The sequence below is a fragment of the Schistocerca cancellata genome, chromosome 4, assembly GCF_023864275.1.
Source record: "Schistocerca cancellata isolate TAMUIC-IGC-003103 chromosome 4, iqSchCanc2.1, whole genome shotgun sequence".
Classification (NCBI taxonomy): domain Eukaryota; kingdom Metazoa; phylum Arthropoda; class Insecta; order Orthoptera; family Acrididae; genus Schistocerca; species Schistocerca cancellata.
Window position 1 is genome coordinate 643467782 of NC_064629.1, and position 18300 is coordinate 643486081.

The 18300-nt window shown below is 41.5% G+C and overlaps 1 protein-coding gene across 6 annotated transcripts in view; it reads left to right on the forward strand.

Moving 5' to 3' along the window:
- The window catches only part of LOC126183803 (transmembrane protein 43 homolog), a 226612-nt gene that overhangs the window by 167846 nt on the left and 40466 nt on the right, over positions 1–18300 (forward strand). For all 6 annotated transcript variants that reach the window (XM_049926045.1, XM_049926051.1, XM_049926049.1 and 3 more), the window contains one exon: positions 16411–16651. In XM_049926045.1, the coding sequence (XP_049782002.1) occupies positions 16411–16651 (241 nt within the window). The remainder of the gene's footprint in view (positions 1–16410; positions 16652–18300) is intronic.

Sequence of the window (18300 nt, forward strand, 5' to 3'; positions counted from 1 at the left end):
TCCAGCACGGCGTTCCGTATTACCCTACTGAACCCACCGATTCCATATTCTGCTAACAGTCATTGGATCTCGACCAACGTGAGCAGCAATGTCGCGATACGATAAACCGCAATCGCGATAGGCTACAATCTGACCTTTATCAAAGTCGGAAACGTGATGGTACGCATTTCTCCTCCTTACACGAGGCATCGCAACAACGTTTCACCAGGCAACGCCGGTCAACTGCTGTTTGTGTATGAGAAATCGGTTGGAAACTTTCCTCATGTCAGCACGTTGTAGGTGTCGCCACCGGCGCCAACCCTGTGTGAATGCTCTGAAAAGCTAATGATTTGCATATCACAGCATCTTCTTCCTGTCGGTTAAATTTCGCGTCTGTAGCACGTCATCTTCGTGGTGTAGCAATTTTAATGGCCAGTAGTGTTTTATGGTTGATTTTCACCATGTTCTTCGCTGTCTAGAAAACTATAAAATGCGCAGTTACAAGAACAACATCATGTTATGATAGATTTATGACTCCTTAGTGAATTCGTATAAATTCGATGTGATGGCTGTCAAGCGTAGTTTTACCTTCTTAACTCTCATTGGTCTAGAAGCTGGAATTTTAATTTCAGGTACATCTACATGAATATTTTGTAGTTTACTCTTAATTTCTTGACAGAGCGTTTGTCGAACCACCTTCAGATTATTTACCTACAGTTCTGCTCCCGAATAGCACTCTGGAAGAACGAACACTTAAATTTTTCCGTGCGAGCTTCAGTTTCTGTTATTTCATTACGGTGATCAATTCTTCCTGCGTACGTGGGCGTCAACAAAATATTTTCGGAGATGAAAGCTGGTGGTTGAAATTTCGTGAAAAGATCTCACCGCAACGAAAAAGTCTTTGTTTTAATAATTTTCACACCAACTCGTGTATAATTTCCGTGACACTCTCCTCCATTTCGCAATTTTACAAAACGTGTTTCTTTGAACTTTATCGATATCTTCCGTCAGTCCTATCTGACAAGAATCCAAAGCCGCACAGCAGTACTCCAGAAGAGGACGGACAATTGTAATGTAGGCGATCTCTTTAGTAGACTGTTGCCTCTTCTGTGTTCTGCAAGTAAAACGCAGTCTTTGGTTCGCCTTCCCCACAACGTTTTCTGTTCAGTTACATTTAAAACACTGCCTCTTACTTTAAACACTCGCATAATGAAAAGAGTGTACTATGTGTAATGTTATCCGTTTTTACGCATTTCACCATGACTTAAATGGTTTTTCAACAGGAAGATTTGTACAATCCTGCCCAAATTAGGGCACTTTCCAATTCTGAATCTAATAAATAATTACTTTAAATCATTCTCTAATGTGCCATTTCGATGAAGGAACTGTCTTTGATTTTTTATCAAGCACTGAAATTTCAAATTTCATAGGGTCTTTTTGATTATTATTTAAATTTACATAATTACTAAATTCCTGTTTTCTTATAACATGGGACCATCACAAAATGGTTCAAATGGCTCTGAGCACTATGGGACTTAACTTCTGAGGTTATCAGTCCCCTAGAACTTAGAACTAACTAACCTAAAGACATCACACACTTCCATGCCCGAGGCAGGATTCGAACCTGCGACTGTAGCGGCCTCGCGGTCCCAGACTGTAGCGCCTAGAACCGCTCGGCCTCCCCGGCCGACAGACCATCACACATTTGTTATCCAGAACATCTATCATGTCTCTTCTCTTGGTAATCTTACACAGTAATCGGTTACTATAATTTCTGTTATGTATCTTTAATGACCTCACCATTGACAGAGCGTTAAACCAGAGCGTGCAGGGATCTGAGCTGGTTGTGGGGAGCGGGGTGAGGATTGGGAGGCTGGATATCACTATCTTTGTGAAACAGACCCAAAGCCATCTGACATTTTTAGCTGCAAGGTGCATAACAAGGAATGGCTAAATAGTTATGAGCTTTCACAACTAATGTCTCTGCGTCAGTGTCCATTACATGTTCAGTGTAGTAATTTCTCCGTAAACACTTATCGGACATTGGAGAATGAAATGCGATTGAATACGTCTCTTTAACAGTTACTATACTAGCAGCAAATGTTACTATCGATCGGTTTAAACTTTAATGCAGTGAAGTTGATAACAACATTCATTTAACGTAGCGACGGCAAGAACTGTATGTCTTTTAACGAGGACTTTCTTTCAATTCGTTTAAGTAAAAGCAGAATTACGATATCTTACATGGTTTCAGAAATATTTGAGGTTATTTAGTTAGTTAGTAGTTACATGTTCCATAGATCATTTCAACGATTCTTTTATTGAAATGATGTCAAACGAGTGATTTTACAGTTTATGTGTACGTGTTTACTGTTAACGTTAATGAGCACATAATTTTTGTCGTATTGATACAACTACACTTAAAAACTAGTTGTAGCGTATCCATTAAGGGAGAATCACTGTATTTGGTACGGTAATTTAAATAACACAATTTGTTTTGTGTGTAATGAATGTTTATTTTTTCATGCTGTTTTGTCTAAAACTGACATAGTGAGACCGTGGCTGTGTACAGTTAATGTAGGTCTATTCTTTCAAAGAAGAAGACAGCAACCAGCCACTATTAATACTGCTATTTGTTTAAGTAAACAGCGCCATAACCGGTTTAGAACTGACAAGTTCATCATCAGACGGTTGTTCACATGATGTGCAAGATACACTTTACATAATCGTCTGATGATGAACTTGCCAGTTCGAAACCGGTTACGGCGCTATTTACTTAAAGAAATAGCAGTATGTAAGAATCAGTCTACATTAATTTTATTTTTTCAGTTATCAACCAGCTTCCACACACAAAAAATATTTTCACAAAATGTGTTTTCAACCTTTTTGAAATCTGTACCTTTGGTACGATTAAGGCACCTGGTTTACTAATCCGTATCCCCTGTAGCTGAAGTCGTACTTAGGATAAGAAGTCAGTAACAACATAATAAAACCTTGGGATAATGTAACAAAACGTCGCAGTAAAAATTACGAACTATAAACGTAATGTTACCTCCTTGGTTACCCGCAATGAAATTACATCTAGCAAACAAAAGATAAATTCTTAACGAATTAAATTGCTTAAATAACCATATGAAAAATCTGTAGATCTGAACACAGATATAACAGAAATATTTCTTCATTGTACTTTCGTCGCCAGCGCATAGGTCATGTACCCGCACATTACATTTCATACATTGAATCCTGTCTTCTTTTCGATATTTCTCACACAGTTGACATAATCAATTCACTTATCCTTTATTTTTTCATACTTGTTAAATTTTTTTCGTTTATCTGTCTCTTTTGTATAGGTTTGTGAACAGATTTCTTCTTTTCAGTTACGTTTTCTTCGTCTTCTATGTCCTTTGTGTAAGGACTTCATGTTAATTACATTGTTAGTTTGGGTAATCTCGTATTTTTCTTGATAACTGTTGTTACACGCGGAAGAGGAGATAAAGTATTCAGTTGAGACTTTACTATTTGTTGACTACTAATTTCGGCACCTATTGCAATATTGTTTTCGAGTGCACATTCTCGACACATTGTATAAAGTCCAGACTGACCATTGAGTGGTGTTACAACGTTAGTCTGCCCCCAGATTCGTATTGTTGCTTCAGTTCCATCAGCTGATTCTTGGTCTGACTGATCAGCAATATGTAGAATGGTAGCTACAAAATCCTCTACTTTGACGAATTTTCTGTCACATGACCACAAGCCTCTTGCCTTAAAACCGTTTAGTGCTATGCCCACACAAACTGATCTGGGATATGCTTTACCCAGGAATTATGCAATGTCAGCTTGACTTATGCCATTGCTAGGATTTGAACGTTGCCACGAAAATGCTACTTCATTGTAGTTGTTTTTTAATATTTTCTAGAACAATCTGTCCAGTGGCTGTAGACGATGAGTCATTTGAGCAGGAAATGATTATACCATAATCACGAGCCAACTGAATTGCCTCTAAATTTATTGCTCCTGCAGATGGAGTACGGTGCGTCAGAGCCATAAGCCGCACAAGATGGTCTTCCCCCTCGGTATAATGCCACGCAGCCGTCCGGAGCCTTCTCCTCTTGCTACCATACATCCCCATGACCACCGCTTCCAGCAATCATGTACAGTGGCTACATTTCTGCCGGGTCTTTCTGCAATACCGCAGAAGGATGCTTCAGCTTCTCGTAGCCCTATTACACGACGTCTTTCAAACTCAGTGAGGGGCTGATAATGGCGCCCTTGTCGCCTTCAAGGCATTCTTGAATAGCATCAACTCACCACGTCAAATCTGAAAGAGTTAACTAACGCTCACTACCGTCACAGCGGGTATTTAAAACAAATATGTGCCACTCTTATGCGACTGGTGCGAAATTTGAGTAGACATAGACTTTCAGACATAGAAACATGCCTACATATTTCGTTTATGTCACCCGACACCCTCTTGATCTTGCGATTCTTTCCGTCCCTGTATTTATAGGCTACCAGCTTTTAAAAAGAAATTCGTCCCTGAAATTGGTGTTGTCCAGAAGAAATGATTTAGGTTAGATATAAAACTTGTTTTGCTATATGTTAGACATTTTGTATTATTGGGCAAATGATCAAAAATTTTTATTGCTGCATATTGAACTTATTTCTGATCCGATGGCAGCTTCAGTAAGGGGTAATAAAGGTCATTTTTCCTATAATATTGTAGGTGCAGACATAACCATTCTTCTCAAAATGTAATGGATTATGTATGACGAATTTCATTTGTGAATATATGTGTTGTGATGGTGCAGTTAAAATGCGTAACTCCTTGAAGAGCTACCTGCATGACGACCACAGTCGAACGCTTTGTATAACTCTGACTGTTCGCTTTTGTGCAATCAATACTTACTTTCTAACTGATGGGTTACGTCAGAAAATTACTCTAGAAGATGTTATTGCTTGGAAATATGCACAATATGTCAAGAGGCTGATTCATTTGTTCCAAAAACTAGTGATTATATGAATAGCTAAAGTAGCTGAACTTAATTGTTTGAGTAACTCAATAATATGATTCTTCCTGTTCACATTTTCATCAATATGTACATCCAAAAATTTGGAGTATTCCACACTATTTACTGATTCCTCTTCATGTGCTACATCGATTGGATGGCTGAGAAACATAGTGATATAAGTCAATGTTTTCCGGCATCTAACATCACCAATCTGTTATGGCGCAAGTCAATCTTTAAAACTTTCAATAAAGTCACTCTCCATGGCTCACTGATTTTTCTATACCTCAAATGCAAAACCTTCATTAGTAAGTAAGTAGCTATTTTGAATTACAACACTATATTTCTCAACCGTCCAGTTGTTTCTTGTACAGAAAAGAATACAGTGTACTTTATGAAAATTAAGGGAAAGTCCATTTTCAGAGAGCCACTTAATAATTATTTGAAAATCATCTTTAACACTCTCTTCTGCTACTTTCTCTTTAACAGGATTTATTATAACACTAGTATGATCTGCAAAAAGTACCAGTCTGCTGGTCGAATGTTAAGTGGAAGGTCATTCCCTTATATAAGCAGTAGGAGAGGGCTTCAAAATGAGACTTTCGTGATTTCTCACCAGTTGTGTGTAAAGCCATCAGTTACATAAAACTTGAGTTTTTCTAAGAGAATATGATGATCCACACAATACAAACGTCTTAGAGCGATCACAAAAATACCAACTGGCGATATTTTATTATTCAAGGCTTGTAATATTTGGTCTTTCAATAAATAAATGGCGTTCTCAATCGAGCACCTCACCTAGAATCCAAATTTTGTTGTGCTAAGTAAATTATTCCTACTTAAATGTGAGACTGCTCTCACTTACTTTTTAGAATATTTTCGAAAAAAGTGTTAAGTAAGGAAATTTGACGATAGTTATTTAAGTCTTTTTTGTTACCTTTCTTATAAAGCGGTTTAACAACTGCATATTTTAACAATGACCCAGCTGCTCCTTTTAAGTTACACATCTGTAGTCAATGCTAAACGATGCTTCAGGTGGTGTAAAGAGCGACGTCTGGACAATGGATGACTGGAAAAGAGTGATTTGGAATGATGAATCACCCTACACTCCGTGACAATGCGATGGAATGATCTGGGTTAGGTGAATGCCGGGACAACGTTATCTGCCTTCGTATGTAGTGCCAAGAGTGAAGTACGGTATGGCAGCTTTTTTTTGTGATTAGGATGTGGTCCGATTATTACGCTTAAGAAAACTCAAAATCCAGGAGAATATGAACACATTTTACAGCATTGTGAACTGCGTACCGTAGAGGAACAGTTCTGAGACGATGATTACTTGTATCAGCGTGACAGTGAACCATGTCATAAAGCAGCATTCGTGAGGTAATGGTTTGCGGACAATAACATTCCTGAAAATACTGGCCTGCCCAGAGTTCCGATCTGAAACCAATGGAACACCTTTGGGACTTGTTACTACGTCGACTGCCCTCCACAATCCAGTATCCAGTTGCCATTGCTCTACAGACATTTAGGCGTCTCACTGAAAGTGTCTCCGGCAGAGATTAAGCCGTCACAAAGGCAAAGGGTGGACACCCATATTACTGTCCACTGGTAGGTGTACGGATACTTATGATCAGATAGTGTACTACACGCATCGTAGAGAGGTTGAGGTCAGTTGAAGTTTACACTTATTCTCAGATTTTTCTTGCAAAAGATCTTTATCTGAGAATATGATTAGTTGTATCATCGGAAAGCAAAAAGTCTCACAACCGAGACAGAACATGTGGCACTTTTTTGGAAGGGTGTACGATCAGAAACTATATATATATATATATATATATATATATATATATATATATATATATATATATATATACACTCCTGGAAATTGAAATAAGAACACCGTGAATTCATTGTTCCAGGAAGGGGAAACTTTATTGACATATTCCTGGGGTCAGATACATCACATGATCACACTGACAGAACCACAGGCACATAGACACAGGCAACGGAGCATGCACAATGTCGGCACTAGTACAGTGTATATCCACCTTTCGCAGCAATGCAGGCTGCTATTCTCCCATGGAGACGATCGTAGAGATGCTGGATGTAGTCCTGTGGAACGGCTTGCCATGCCATTTCCACCTGGCGCCTCAGTTGGACCAGCGTTCGTGCTGGACGTGCAGACCGCGTAAGACGACGCTTCATCCAGTCCCAAACATGCTCAATGGGGGACAGATCCGGAGATCTTGCTGGCCAGGGTAGTTGACTTACACCTTCTAGAGCACGTTGGGTGGCACGGGATACATGCGGACGTGCATTGTCCTGTTGGAACAGCAAGTTCCCTTGCCGGTCTAGGAATGGTAGAACGATGGGTTCGATGACGGTTTGGATGTACCGTGCACTATTCAGTGTCCCCTCGACGATCACCAGTGGTATACGGCCAGTGTAGGAGATCGCTCCCCACACCATTATGCCGGGAGTTGGCCCAGTGTGCCTCGGTCGTATGCAGTCCTGATTGTGGCGCTCACCTGCACGGCGCCAAACACGCATATGACCATCATTGGCACCAAGGCAGAAGCGACTCTCATCGCTGAAGACGACACGTCTCCATTCGTCCCTCCATTCACGCCTGTCGCGACACCACTGGAGGCGGGCTGCACGATGTTGGGGCGTGAGCGGAAGACGGCCTAACGGTGTGCGGGACCGTAGCCCAGCTTCATGGAGACGGTTGCGAATGGTCCTCGCCGATACCCCAGGAGCAACAGTGTCCCTAATTTGCTGGGAAGTGGCGGTGCGGTCCCCTACGGCACTGCGTAGGATCCTACGGTCTTGGCGTGCATCCGTGCGTCGCTGCGGTCCGGTCCCAGGTCGACGGGCACGTGCACCTTCCGCCGACCACTGGCGACAACATCGATGTACTGTGGAGACCTCACGCCCCACGTGTTGAGCAATTCGGCGGTACGTCCACCCGGCCTCCCGCATGCCCACTATACGCCCTCGCTCAAAGTCCGTCAACTGCACATACGGTTCACGTCCACGCTGTCGCGGCATGCTACCAGTGTTAAAGACTGCGATGGAGCTCCGTATGCCACGGCAAACTGGCTGACACTGACGGCGGCGGTGCACAAATGCTGCGCAGCTAGCGCCATTCGACGGCCAACACCGCGGTTCCTGGTGTGTCCGCTGTGCCGTGCGTGTGATCATTGCTTGTACAGCCCTCTCGCAGTGTCCGGAGCAAGTATGGTGGGTCTGACACACCGGTGTCAATGTGTTCTTTTTTCCATTTCCAGGAGTATATATATATATATATATATATATATATATATATATATATATATATATATACGCATACCTATACCAGTTTCTTTAGCGCTTCAGAGTGTATATATATATATATACTCTAAAGCGCCAAAGAAACTGGTATAGGCATGCGTATTCAAATACAGAGATATGTAGACAGGCAGAATACGGCGCTGCGGTCGGCAACAAGTGTCTGGCGCAGTTGTTACATCGGTTATTGCTGCTACAGTGGCAGGTTATCAAGATTTAAGTGAGTTTGAACGTGGTGTTATAGTCGGCGCAAGAGCGATGGGACACAGAATCTCCGAGGCAGCGACGATGTGGGGATTTTCCCGTGCGACCATTTCACGAGTGTAGCATGAATATCAGGAATCCGGTAAAACATCAAATCTCCGACATCACTGCGGCCCGAAAAAAATTCTGCAAGAACGGGACCAACGACGACTGAAGAGAATCGTCCAACGTGACAGAAGTGCAACCCCTCCGCAAATTGGTACAGATGTCAATGCTGGGCCATCAACAAGCGCCAGCTTGCGAACCATTCAACGAAACACCATCGATATGGGCTTTCGGAGCCGAAGACCCACTCGTCTATCCTTGATAACTGCACGACAAAAAGCTTTACGCTTCGCCTGCGCACATCAACACCGAGGTTGGACTGTTGATGACTGGAAACATGTTGCCTAGTCGGACGAGTCTCGTTTCCAATTGTATCGAGCGGATGGATGGGTACAGGTATGGAGTGAACCTCATGAATCCGTGTTCAAGCTGGTGGAGGCTCTGTAATGGTGTGGGGCGTGTGCAGTTGGAGTGATGTGGGACCCCTCATAGGTCTAGATACGACTCTGACAGGTGAGACGTACGTAAGCATCCTGTCTGATCATGTGCAACCATCTATGTCCATTGAGCATTCCGACGGACTTGGGCTATTCCAGCAGGAGAATGCGACATCCCACACGTCTAGAATTGCTACAGAGTGGCTCCAGGAACACTCTTCTGAGTTTAAAGACTTCCGCTGGTCACCAAATACCCCAGACATGAATATTATTGGGCGTATCTGGGATGCCTTACAACGTACTGTTCAGAAGAGCTCTCCACTCTCTCGTACTCCTACGGATTTATGAACATCCCTGCAGATTCATGGTGTCAATTCCCTCCAGCACTACTCCAGACATTGAATGAAATTACTATGAATCCATACCATTATTTGCTTACAGGGGTTCATTAATGTCAACGGGGACAGTTGAAAATGTGTGCCCCGACCGGGACTCGAGCCCGGGCTCTCCTGTTTACGTGGCAGACGCTCTATATGCGACTGAGCCATCGAGGACACAGAGGATAGTGCGATTGCAGGGACTTATCTCTGGCACGCTCCCGGTGAGACCCACACTTTCACTTACTGTCCATACACTACTTTTGTAGTGCCTCTGTCCACTATACTCATTACTCGCGGCAGTCAATCTACTGATTACGTACCTTATATATGAACAAGAGAAAAGTGCAGTTACAATTAATAATATATCCAGACACTCGTAGAGTAGATAATTGGTTGGCATCTCCGAGGCATGCTTGGAACCAAGCTTTCGGCGTTTCCCGTGGAAGAGACCTTCAAATGCACCTGTTTCAAAGTGAAGATCTTTTTTCCTTGAAACTTCTTTGCGCAATAAGACCTTACATTTTCAATAGGATTTGCGTCAGACGACTGTGAGGGCCAGTCTAGTACCTGCACACATTTCTGCTTTTTCCAGTCGCTGCAAAACCTGCTGCGGTGCTTCAGATCATTGTCCTCCTGAAGTATTAAATCTTCATTTTAGTTCATGAACCAAAGTTTGACAGTCGGCATCAAATATCTGTGATAAATTCTGAACATCTTCTGTACGTTTAAATTGTCGCTAAACGCGTGCAAATTTCCGAAACGCAGTTTTGAGAAACACCGCCAAATATGCTTTGTGGACATTGCATGAAGTACAAAGATTCGCTCTGTTGGCCTGTGAAAGAACTAAGATGGTATCTTTTACCATCTGTGTGTAATACCGCCCACGCACTTACTTAACAGACAGTATATCTACTCCTGGATACCTCTTAAAATCCAATATCTGATTTCGGGATATGTGTCTGACCATGATATAAACCAGCTTGAATCTTCTAGTGTCTCTGGGTCTTTTCCAAGTATACCTCTTCCTCTTTTGATTCTTGAACGGAGTATTCGCTGTTACTATCTGAAATTTATTGCAGAACTCAATTAGTCTTTCTCCTGTCTCACTTCTACGGCCTGCTGCATATACTCCGCAGTTCTCTATTCTAGTCCTTCTCCTACAACCGCGTTCCAATCTCCCATAATGGTTAGATTTTCATCTCTCTACATAGTGAATTGCCCGTTCAGTATCATTATATACTTTCTCTATCTCTTCATCTTCTGTTTGCAACGTCGACATGTGAAAGAACTAAGATGATATATTTTACCATTTGTGTGTAACACTGCCCACGCACATACTGAACAGACAGTATGTCCACTCCTGGCTACCTCTGGCTTTCTGTCGAATCTGATGAGAACAACCCTATCACTGAATTGTTGCAGTAGCTCTTTCTCTGCCTTATTGTCCTATTCATAACGAACCATACTCGTGTATAAATATGTAATTCAGTAATATAACGAAGTCGTAGGACTGTGGAGAAGTTATGTAGTAAAATGTAATTGAAATTTTATTTTCCTAATGTTATTATGGATTGATTCACTGCGATAAGAGATGTTCGATTAATTGTGTACTGCCCTTTTGAAGATTAAAATGAAGTACTGTGGTATTAAAGTCTCCGTCGATCGGCCGTATTGAGACATATGTCAATGTACTGCTTATAAAATATTTAGTATCGTGACTCATTCATTTAGCATTAATTTTTAGGTCTACCATGATTTTTAATAATGAAGAAATGGCTAAAAATGTACTGACTTTAGAGAATGCATAATGAGCAGCAGGACTCATCTATGACTGTCATTCTGAATCTAAAACTCTGCATAGTTTCATTAAAAATATTGATATTTGCATCTCAGCGCATATTAAGGTCACGATAAAACGCTGTTCGCTATTTTATGAGGTCATGGGTAATATCTATCAAAGTGGAAATAGTTCCTGAATATCTCTAACGTATCAAAAAAGATATATGTGGTATTAGAGTTATCGACGGCACCCACAGAACACGGAGGCCGGCTGTTTGTAATTCGCCGTTACCTCTTCAACCGGATCTGCCAACACCACAACAGCCGGGAGAAATGCGTACTAACCCGATGCCTTTCCATACCGCAGCTCGATGACACCACTTTATGAGGATGACACGGCGGTCGGTCGGTCTCGAGAGGGCCGTCTCTGGCCAGAACGGCGGAATTTGAACTTCAACCAGATCTACTCGGACTGAATGGCGCGAAAACTTCATCTCCATAAAAACCAATCTGTGACCAGTACTACTACGGTGTTTAGTCCAGACAGCCGGCTTGGCGAAGCCGAGCCCGTTCTGAGAAATCTGCGTAAGCACATTGGGGCTATAGAAAAGGATTTGCGCAAACTGTTTTATGATACAGGCAGCTGTCTTATGGACGAGCCTGGAAACATTCTACGTGTAATTTTAACTCTCTCCGAGAATAATAGTGTCATTTATTGCTGGGCTGCCTTTTTTTTACATTTATTAGTGTTGCTTGTTATTGGCCTAAAATATTCTTGCGTTTGAATGTTGTGCTAGAGGGGGAAGAAAACTATGAACTGCGATCTTTAGTTCTATGCTTCTGGGCACGGGGCGTCGTTCTCGTACTATAGCCGTTCCATATCACTAAAACAACATTTCTTGCGCTGCAGTGGAAACTACGGAAGCAGAGAGGTAAAGCTACCGTAGGCTACCATATATTATCATAAGGAAGCGTAGACGACGGTAGTTTTCCTTGTAGCTTTGGTCAGTTAAGGTGTTACCTCTGTTACCAGTATGTCACGTGTGTTGGATACCTGTCTCGCCTTACCTCACAGCGAGTGCTTCTTTACGTATGCTATCAGCGTCTTACTAGGTCCCTAGAAACCGGAAGCGGTGAACCGTCTAGAAACTGACTGGGGATGTATAAAGGGCCACGTAGCCTACTTAGATATCTTCCAGTCTCTTACTTAAAAATAAACAGTATTTATAGCAAAACTGAAATTGTCAGTGTTTAATTTAGGTTTTATTCGAAAATCGTTGATCTGTAACGTGGAACAGAGATATATTATAGTAAAAATAAAGAAAACAATACGTATTTATCATATACCTCTAGAAAACCAAATTTCCTTAAGGAATGGTAAAACAAAAAGAAAAAAACGGGCGAAACAAAAGAATGTATCAAACATCGTTTCACTACTTAGTCGGACTTACAGAAAACATGTTTCTCTTATTCATAAACAGCTTTCGCATTTATCAATAATAACAAGAAACTCTTGAACATGATAACAAAAAAACTATATATATATATTAGGTTTTGAGCATGTAAACTGTACCTGCATCACAGGTAATTGATTTGATTATATATATATATATATATATATATACACTCCTGGAAATTGAAATAAGAACACCGTGAATTCATTGTCCCAGGAAGGGGAAGCTTTATTGACACATTCCTGGGGTCAGATACATCACATGATCACACTGACAGAACCACAGGCACATAGACACAGGCAACGGAGCATGCACAATGTCGGCACTAGTACAGTGTATATCCACCTTTCGCAGCAATGCAGGCTGCTATTCTCCCATGGAGACGATCGTAGAGATGCTGGATGTAGTCCTGTGGAACGGCTTGCCATGCCATTTCCACCTGGCGCCTCAGTTGGACCAGCGTTCGTGCTGGACGTGCAGACCGCGTGAGACGACGCTTCATCCAGTCCCAAACATGCTCAATGGGGGACAGATCCGGAGATCTTGCTGGCCAGGGTAGCTGACTTACACCTTCTAGAGCACGTTGGGTGGCACGGGATACATGCGGACGTGCATTGTCCTGTTGGAACAACAAGTTCCCTTGCCGGTCTAGGAATGGTAGAACGATGGGTTCGATGACGGTTTGGATGTACCGTGCACTATTCAGTGTCCCCTCGACGATCACCAGTGGTGTACGGCCAGTGTAGGAGATCGCTCCCCACACCATGATGCCGGGTGTTGGCCCTGTGTGCCTCGGTCGTATGCAGTCCTGATTGTGGCGCTCACCTGCACGGCGCCAAACACGCATACGACCATCATTGGCACCAAGGCAGAAGCGACTCTCATCGCTGAAGACGACACGTCTCCATTCGTCCCTCCATTCACGCCTGTCGCGACACCACTGGAGGCGGGCTGCACGATGTTGGGGCGTGAGCGGAAGACGGCCTAACGGTGTGCGGGACCGTAGCCCAGCTTCATGGAGACGGTTGCGAATGGTCCTCGCCGATACCCCAGGAGCAACAGTGTCCCTAATTTGCTGGGAAGTGGCGGTGCGGTCCCCTACGGCACTGCGTAGGATCCTACGGTCTTGGCGTGCATCCGTGCGTCGCTGCAGTCCGGTCCCAGGTCGACGGGCACGTGCACCTCCCGCCGACCACTGGAGACAACATCGATGTACTGTGGAGACCTCACGCCCCACGTGTTGAGCAATTCGGCGGTACGTCCACCCGGCCTCCCGCATGCCCACTATACGCCCTCGCTCAAAGTCCGTCAACTGCACATACGGTTCACGTCCACGCTGTCGCGGCATGCTACCAGTGTTAAAGACTGCGATGGAGCTCCGTATGCCACGGCAAACTGGCTGACACTGACGGCGGCGGTGCACAAATGCTGCGCAGCTAGCGCCATTCGATGGCCAACACCGCGGTTCCTGGTGTGTCCGCTGTGCCGTGCGTGTGATCATTGCTTGTACAGCCCTCTCGCAGTGTCCGGAGCAAGTATGGTGGGTCTGACACACCGGTGTCAATGTGTTCTTTTTTCCATTTCCAGGAGTGTATATATAGGTTTTGAGCATGTAAACTGTACCTGCATCACTGGTAATTGATTTGATTACATAAAAGCGCAAAAGTTACGCTTTCAAATAATTTTTATTATTAACAGAATGCAATTTATATTCTGTAATGTTAAAAAATACACAACTGATTGACACTGAATGATGTGCTGTTCTAATTATGTGCAAAAGAAGAAGAAGAATGTCATCAGTTCCCAGTTTATCTCTCACACTTTCATTTATGTTTGCTTTTCTACTAATGCTACCAGTACTGCCGGTAAATCCTCCCATTTTCAGCGCGATTTATGTAGTGTACCAAAACTAAGGAACCGTAGTTTTGGCAGAGTACAACTTATTCGTGAGCAATTGCAATAGCTAGTACCTCAGAGCCTCCGGATCGCGAGCTATACGAGTGTTGTTGTCACAGTGAGTGTGTCCGAATGTGACTCACTAAACTTTACACGACGAAATTTGCAACTAAGATTCATGTTAACAACTCTGCATGAATTTTGAACTGGCTGTTTCTAATGCATTTAAGTACCTGGTTTGTCAGAGATATCAAATTCCGAATTAACTCGAAAATTTGGCTGTTCGAAGACAGCAAATGGGAGCGTTACAAGCTAACATCGTATGTGTTACGCGCCTTAAAAATTCAAATTCAGTCAACGCAGATGGGAATCCCAGTTCTTACTGTCCTTATCAGATACTGGAAATTGTTGCAATGTTAGTATTTGGTCTGCGGACAGCTCTCGCTGCTGGTCTGTATCTGCAGCTGTTGCTGGTTCTGCTGTTGTTGGTGATGAAGCAATTTTTTTAAAAAAAATTGCGCTTATTGCAACACCATTGTCTTTGTTGCTGTTCACGATGTCTGTCTTGTTGTATATTAGTCGACCACAATATTATTGCATGTGGGAGAGAGCGCTTCAATCGGTTTACCATGAGTTTTCATCGTGATATTTCACGAGCACACGCTGAACCCCTTTATAGTATATGCACAACTGTTTTGAAATCGTACACAATGTGATGCGTTTTCCTTAGTGGCACTGTACTTGGTTACTGGACTGCACCACGTGTGTCCGGTAACGGCCACTGAAGGCCAAGTGCAATAACATCGTGATCGAGTAGCATGCAGCTGCATCAACTGCAGCAGCTGCTGCTGCTGTTAGTCCGCGAGTTTGAATCCATTCTTGAATTTTTCAGTCCACTACTGACACAGATGCACACATGCATTTGCCAGTAAATCAGCCTGTTCGCCAATTTTGTGTTAGTACGATCACAAGTTTTAAAGCTCTACGGTAAAAGCTCGCCCATATCACTATCTGGTTGGGATACCAAATCAACGAACTGAGCAAGCTGGCACAAAGAGTAAAATATTATCGGAGAAGAGGAAAGCCATGATGGTCAGGACGTTTAATTTGGAAAGAACTTTGTGCCAATTTCCTTCCTCATTTGTATTCTCTCTGAGCTTGTGCTCCATCTCTAATGACATTATTATCAACAGTATATTATATTACAGTCTCACTGCCTTTTTTTGTTTGTAACTCACTTCTGAAAACAGCGGCTAAATTCTGGAACTGAAAGTTGCTATTTTGTACAAACTACTTGATGACTTCGTTATTTTTAATTGTTTTCAGGATTATGTATATTACTTGGCAAAAAAGTAAAGAAACTGATCAGGATGGCGCAGAAGCTAAGGCAGCAGACTCACATATGACAGAGTTCAATTCCCCATACAGACATCATGATTTAGAATTTCTGCAATTTTCCTACATCGATTAAGCCAATGCCAAGATGTTTCCTTTGAAAAGAACATGACAAACTTCCTCCTTATGACTGTTGGGTCCGAACTAGTGCACTGTATCTAATGAACTCGTCGTCAATGGGACATCAAACCCTAATCTTCCTTCTTGTTTTTTTTTCTTCCCGTATCAAAACTAATTATCTCGTTTATCGGGAGAAGCATGCATTAATAAACACAAATGACACACACGTTATTTCCATGTATTATATGTATTTGAAATTGTTTCCTTAATAATTTTGTATAGGCTGAACAATTACACACATATTGTAATCCCTGTCAACAGTTTCAATTTTTTTTGTTCAGAACTGCTGGGATAGGAAATTCTGTTCTCTTCTGTGTTTCAGGGTTTTTCCTTTTAAAAGTACTGTGTATGTTAGCGAACAAGTGAGCGTTGGACCATTCTACTTAAGTGCAGAACTGAAAGACAAATTCAATGATTTTGTATTAATAACAAGTGATGAAAGACCAGAACGTAGAGACATAAGAATGCACTTGGGTCTGTATTATCACACTCAAGATGTCTGGAGCCCAGAAGTAGGTGACGTGAGGGTTCAATTTTCATATGCAGGGAAAGCTGGTGATGTGGTATGTTGAAGATTTATTGTCTGATTTAAGAACTTCAGTAGCAGAATTTTGAATTTCTGTCCTCAGTTCGTGTTGGTAGTCAGTAGTTACTCCTTTGTGTTGCTTGCCAAACTGTTTGACTTGTTCTACTGTGTTGAAGTACGGTGACATACTTTTTATAGTGACTGTGCGATGATATTTTCAGTGGTTTGAAGTTTATACAAAAGCAGAGACCTTGTAATTCATGTGTAATGTCTGTGGTAATAGCTCCCTCTTCATTTATAATTTTCTTAATATATTCTGACTTCTCTGTCTAAGAAAGACTCAAAAATTATAAAATTATTTTATATTCATTGTAGATTCTTTGTATCATTACTGTTTTCTGTGTAACTAATAATATTTTGCATTTAATGTTACACTGATCATTGTGCACCATGTTGTATATTCAAGTAATTTAGATATTAATTTTTTTGTATAGAGGTGTGTCCTCAGCATCTTGACTGCATGTCTGCATGCTGCACTCCTCACTCTTTCATTGTTTGTTGTTCATTCACTCTAGTCTAAGGGCATGGCAAAGGTCTACAATATTAGTCACACACTAAAGAAATGTGAGGCTATTTAATGCACACATTATTTGCCATAGTTAAATTTGTAAAGCGTTCGTTAAAATTTAGGACAGGACTTCCAATCATGCAGTATTTCATTCCTGGGGGTTAAGGTATGTTACTGTTGTAGAGAGACAGTTTGTACTCTTTGCCTTTTTTATCTTCTATTTCGATTCACATTGATCAAACCTACATCCTCAAAAATAGTGATTTATCATTCTTGCACAGGAAAGCAGTAACTCCTCACTGATGTGTGTGCTTACATTATTATTTATAAATGTTCAGTAGGTTAGTGTAACACTGTAAGATTGTCGCCCAGCTTCTGCATAAATTGAAATTAAAGTTTATAACCAAATACAATGAATACATTTTTCATGTGGTTTACTCATTCCTAAATTATGCATTGATGTTTGTAGGTTATTTGTTTGTTATTCTGATATTAACTTTTTATTCGTTTTCATTTCTTACATGACAAGAATAACGCAGTTTGACACTTTCTTCATAAATTATCACTGAACATTTTCTGGAAATTCCCATTTTTGTATTAGAAACACTCCACACATCATTCCTAGCACTACCATCGAATTGACTGGATGCAGTGAACTTACTCTACATTTCTGTCCTATGTATACAATAGTTTTCGGTATACTGTTTGTTTGTGTAAAGGAAGTGGGAGTGTATTCTGTGTTTTGGAGAGCTCTCAGCTGCTATTGCTAACACAGCATTGATATTAGCACATCATTCAACAAGAACACTTTACAGGTTTCATCATTATTTGAAATATTTTATTTGTCATGGCCCTGTTCGATAGAAACAGTGTGCACTTCAGAATTTTATCTGGGAGAAAATTTTATTTACTTTGTAGTATATGTATGTTCCATTTTAATTCTTAACTTTAGTGCAATGCCAGCATTCTTTTACAATTCCTCAACTTGTTGTAGTAACATATGTGTTTCATTCTCAGTTTTATGTTTAAAGTTGCTAAGATTAAAATTAATAGACCTTTGTTATGAATGTTGATATTAAAATGGCGAGAAAATTTAAATCTTGCAGTGAAAATGATGT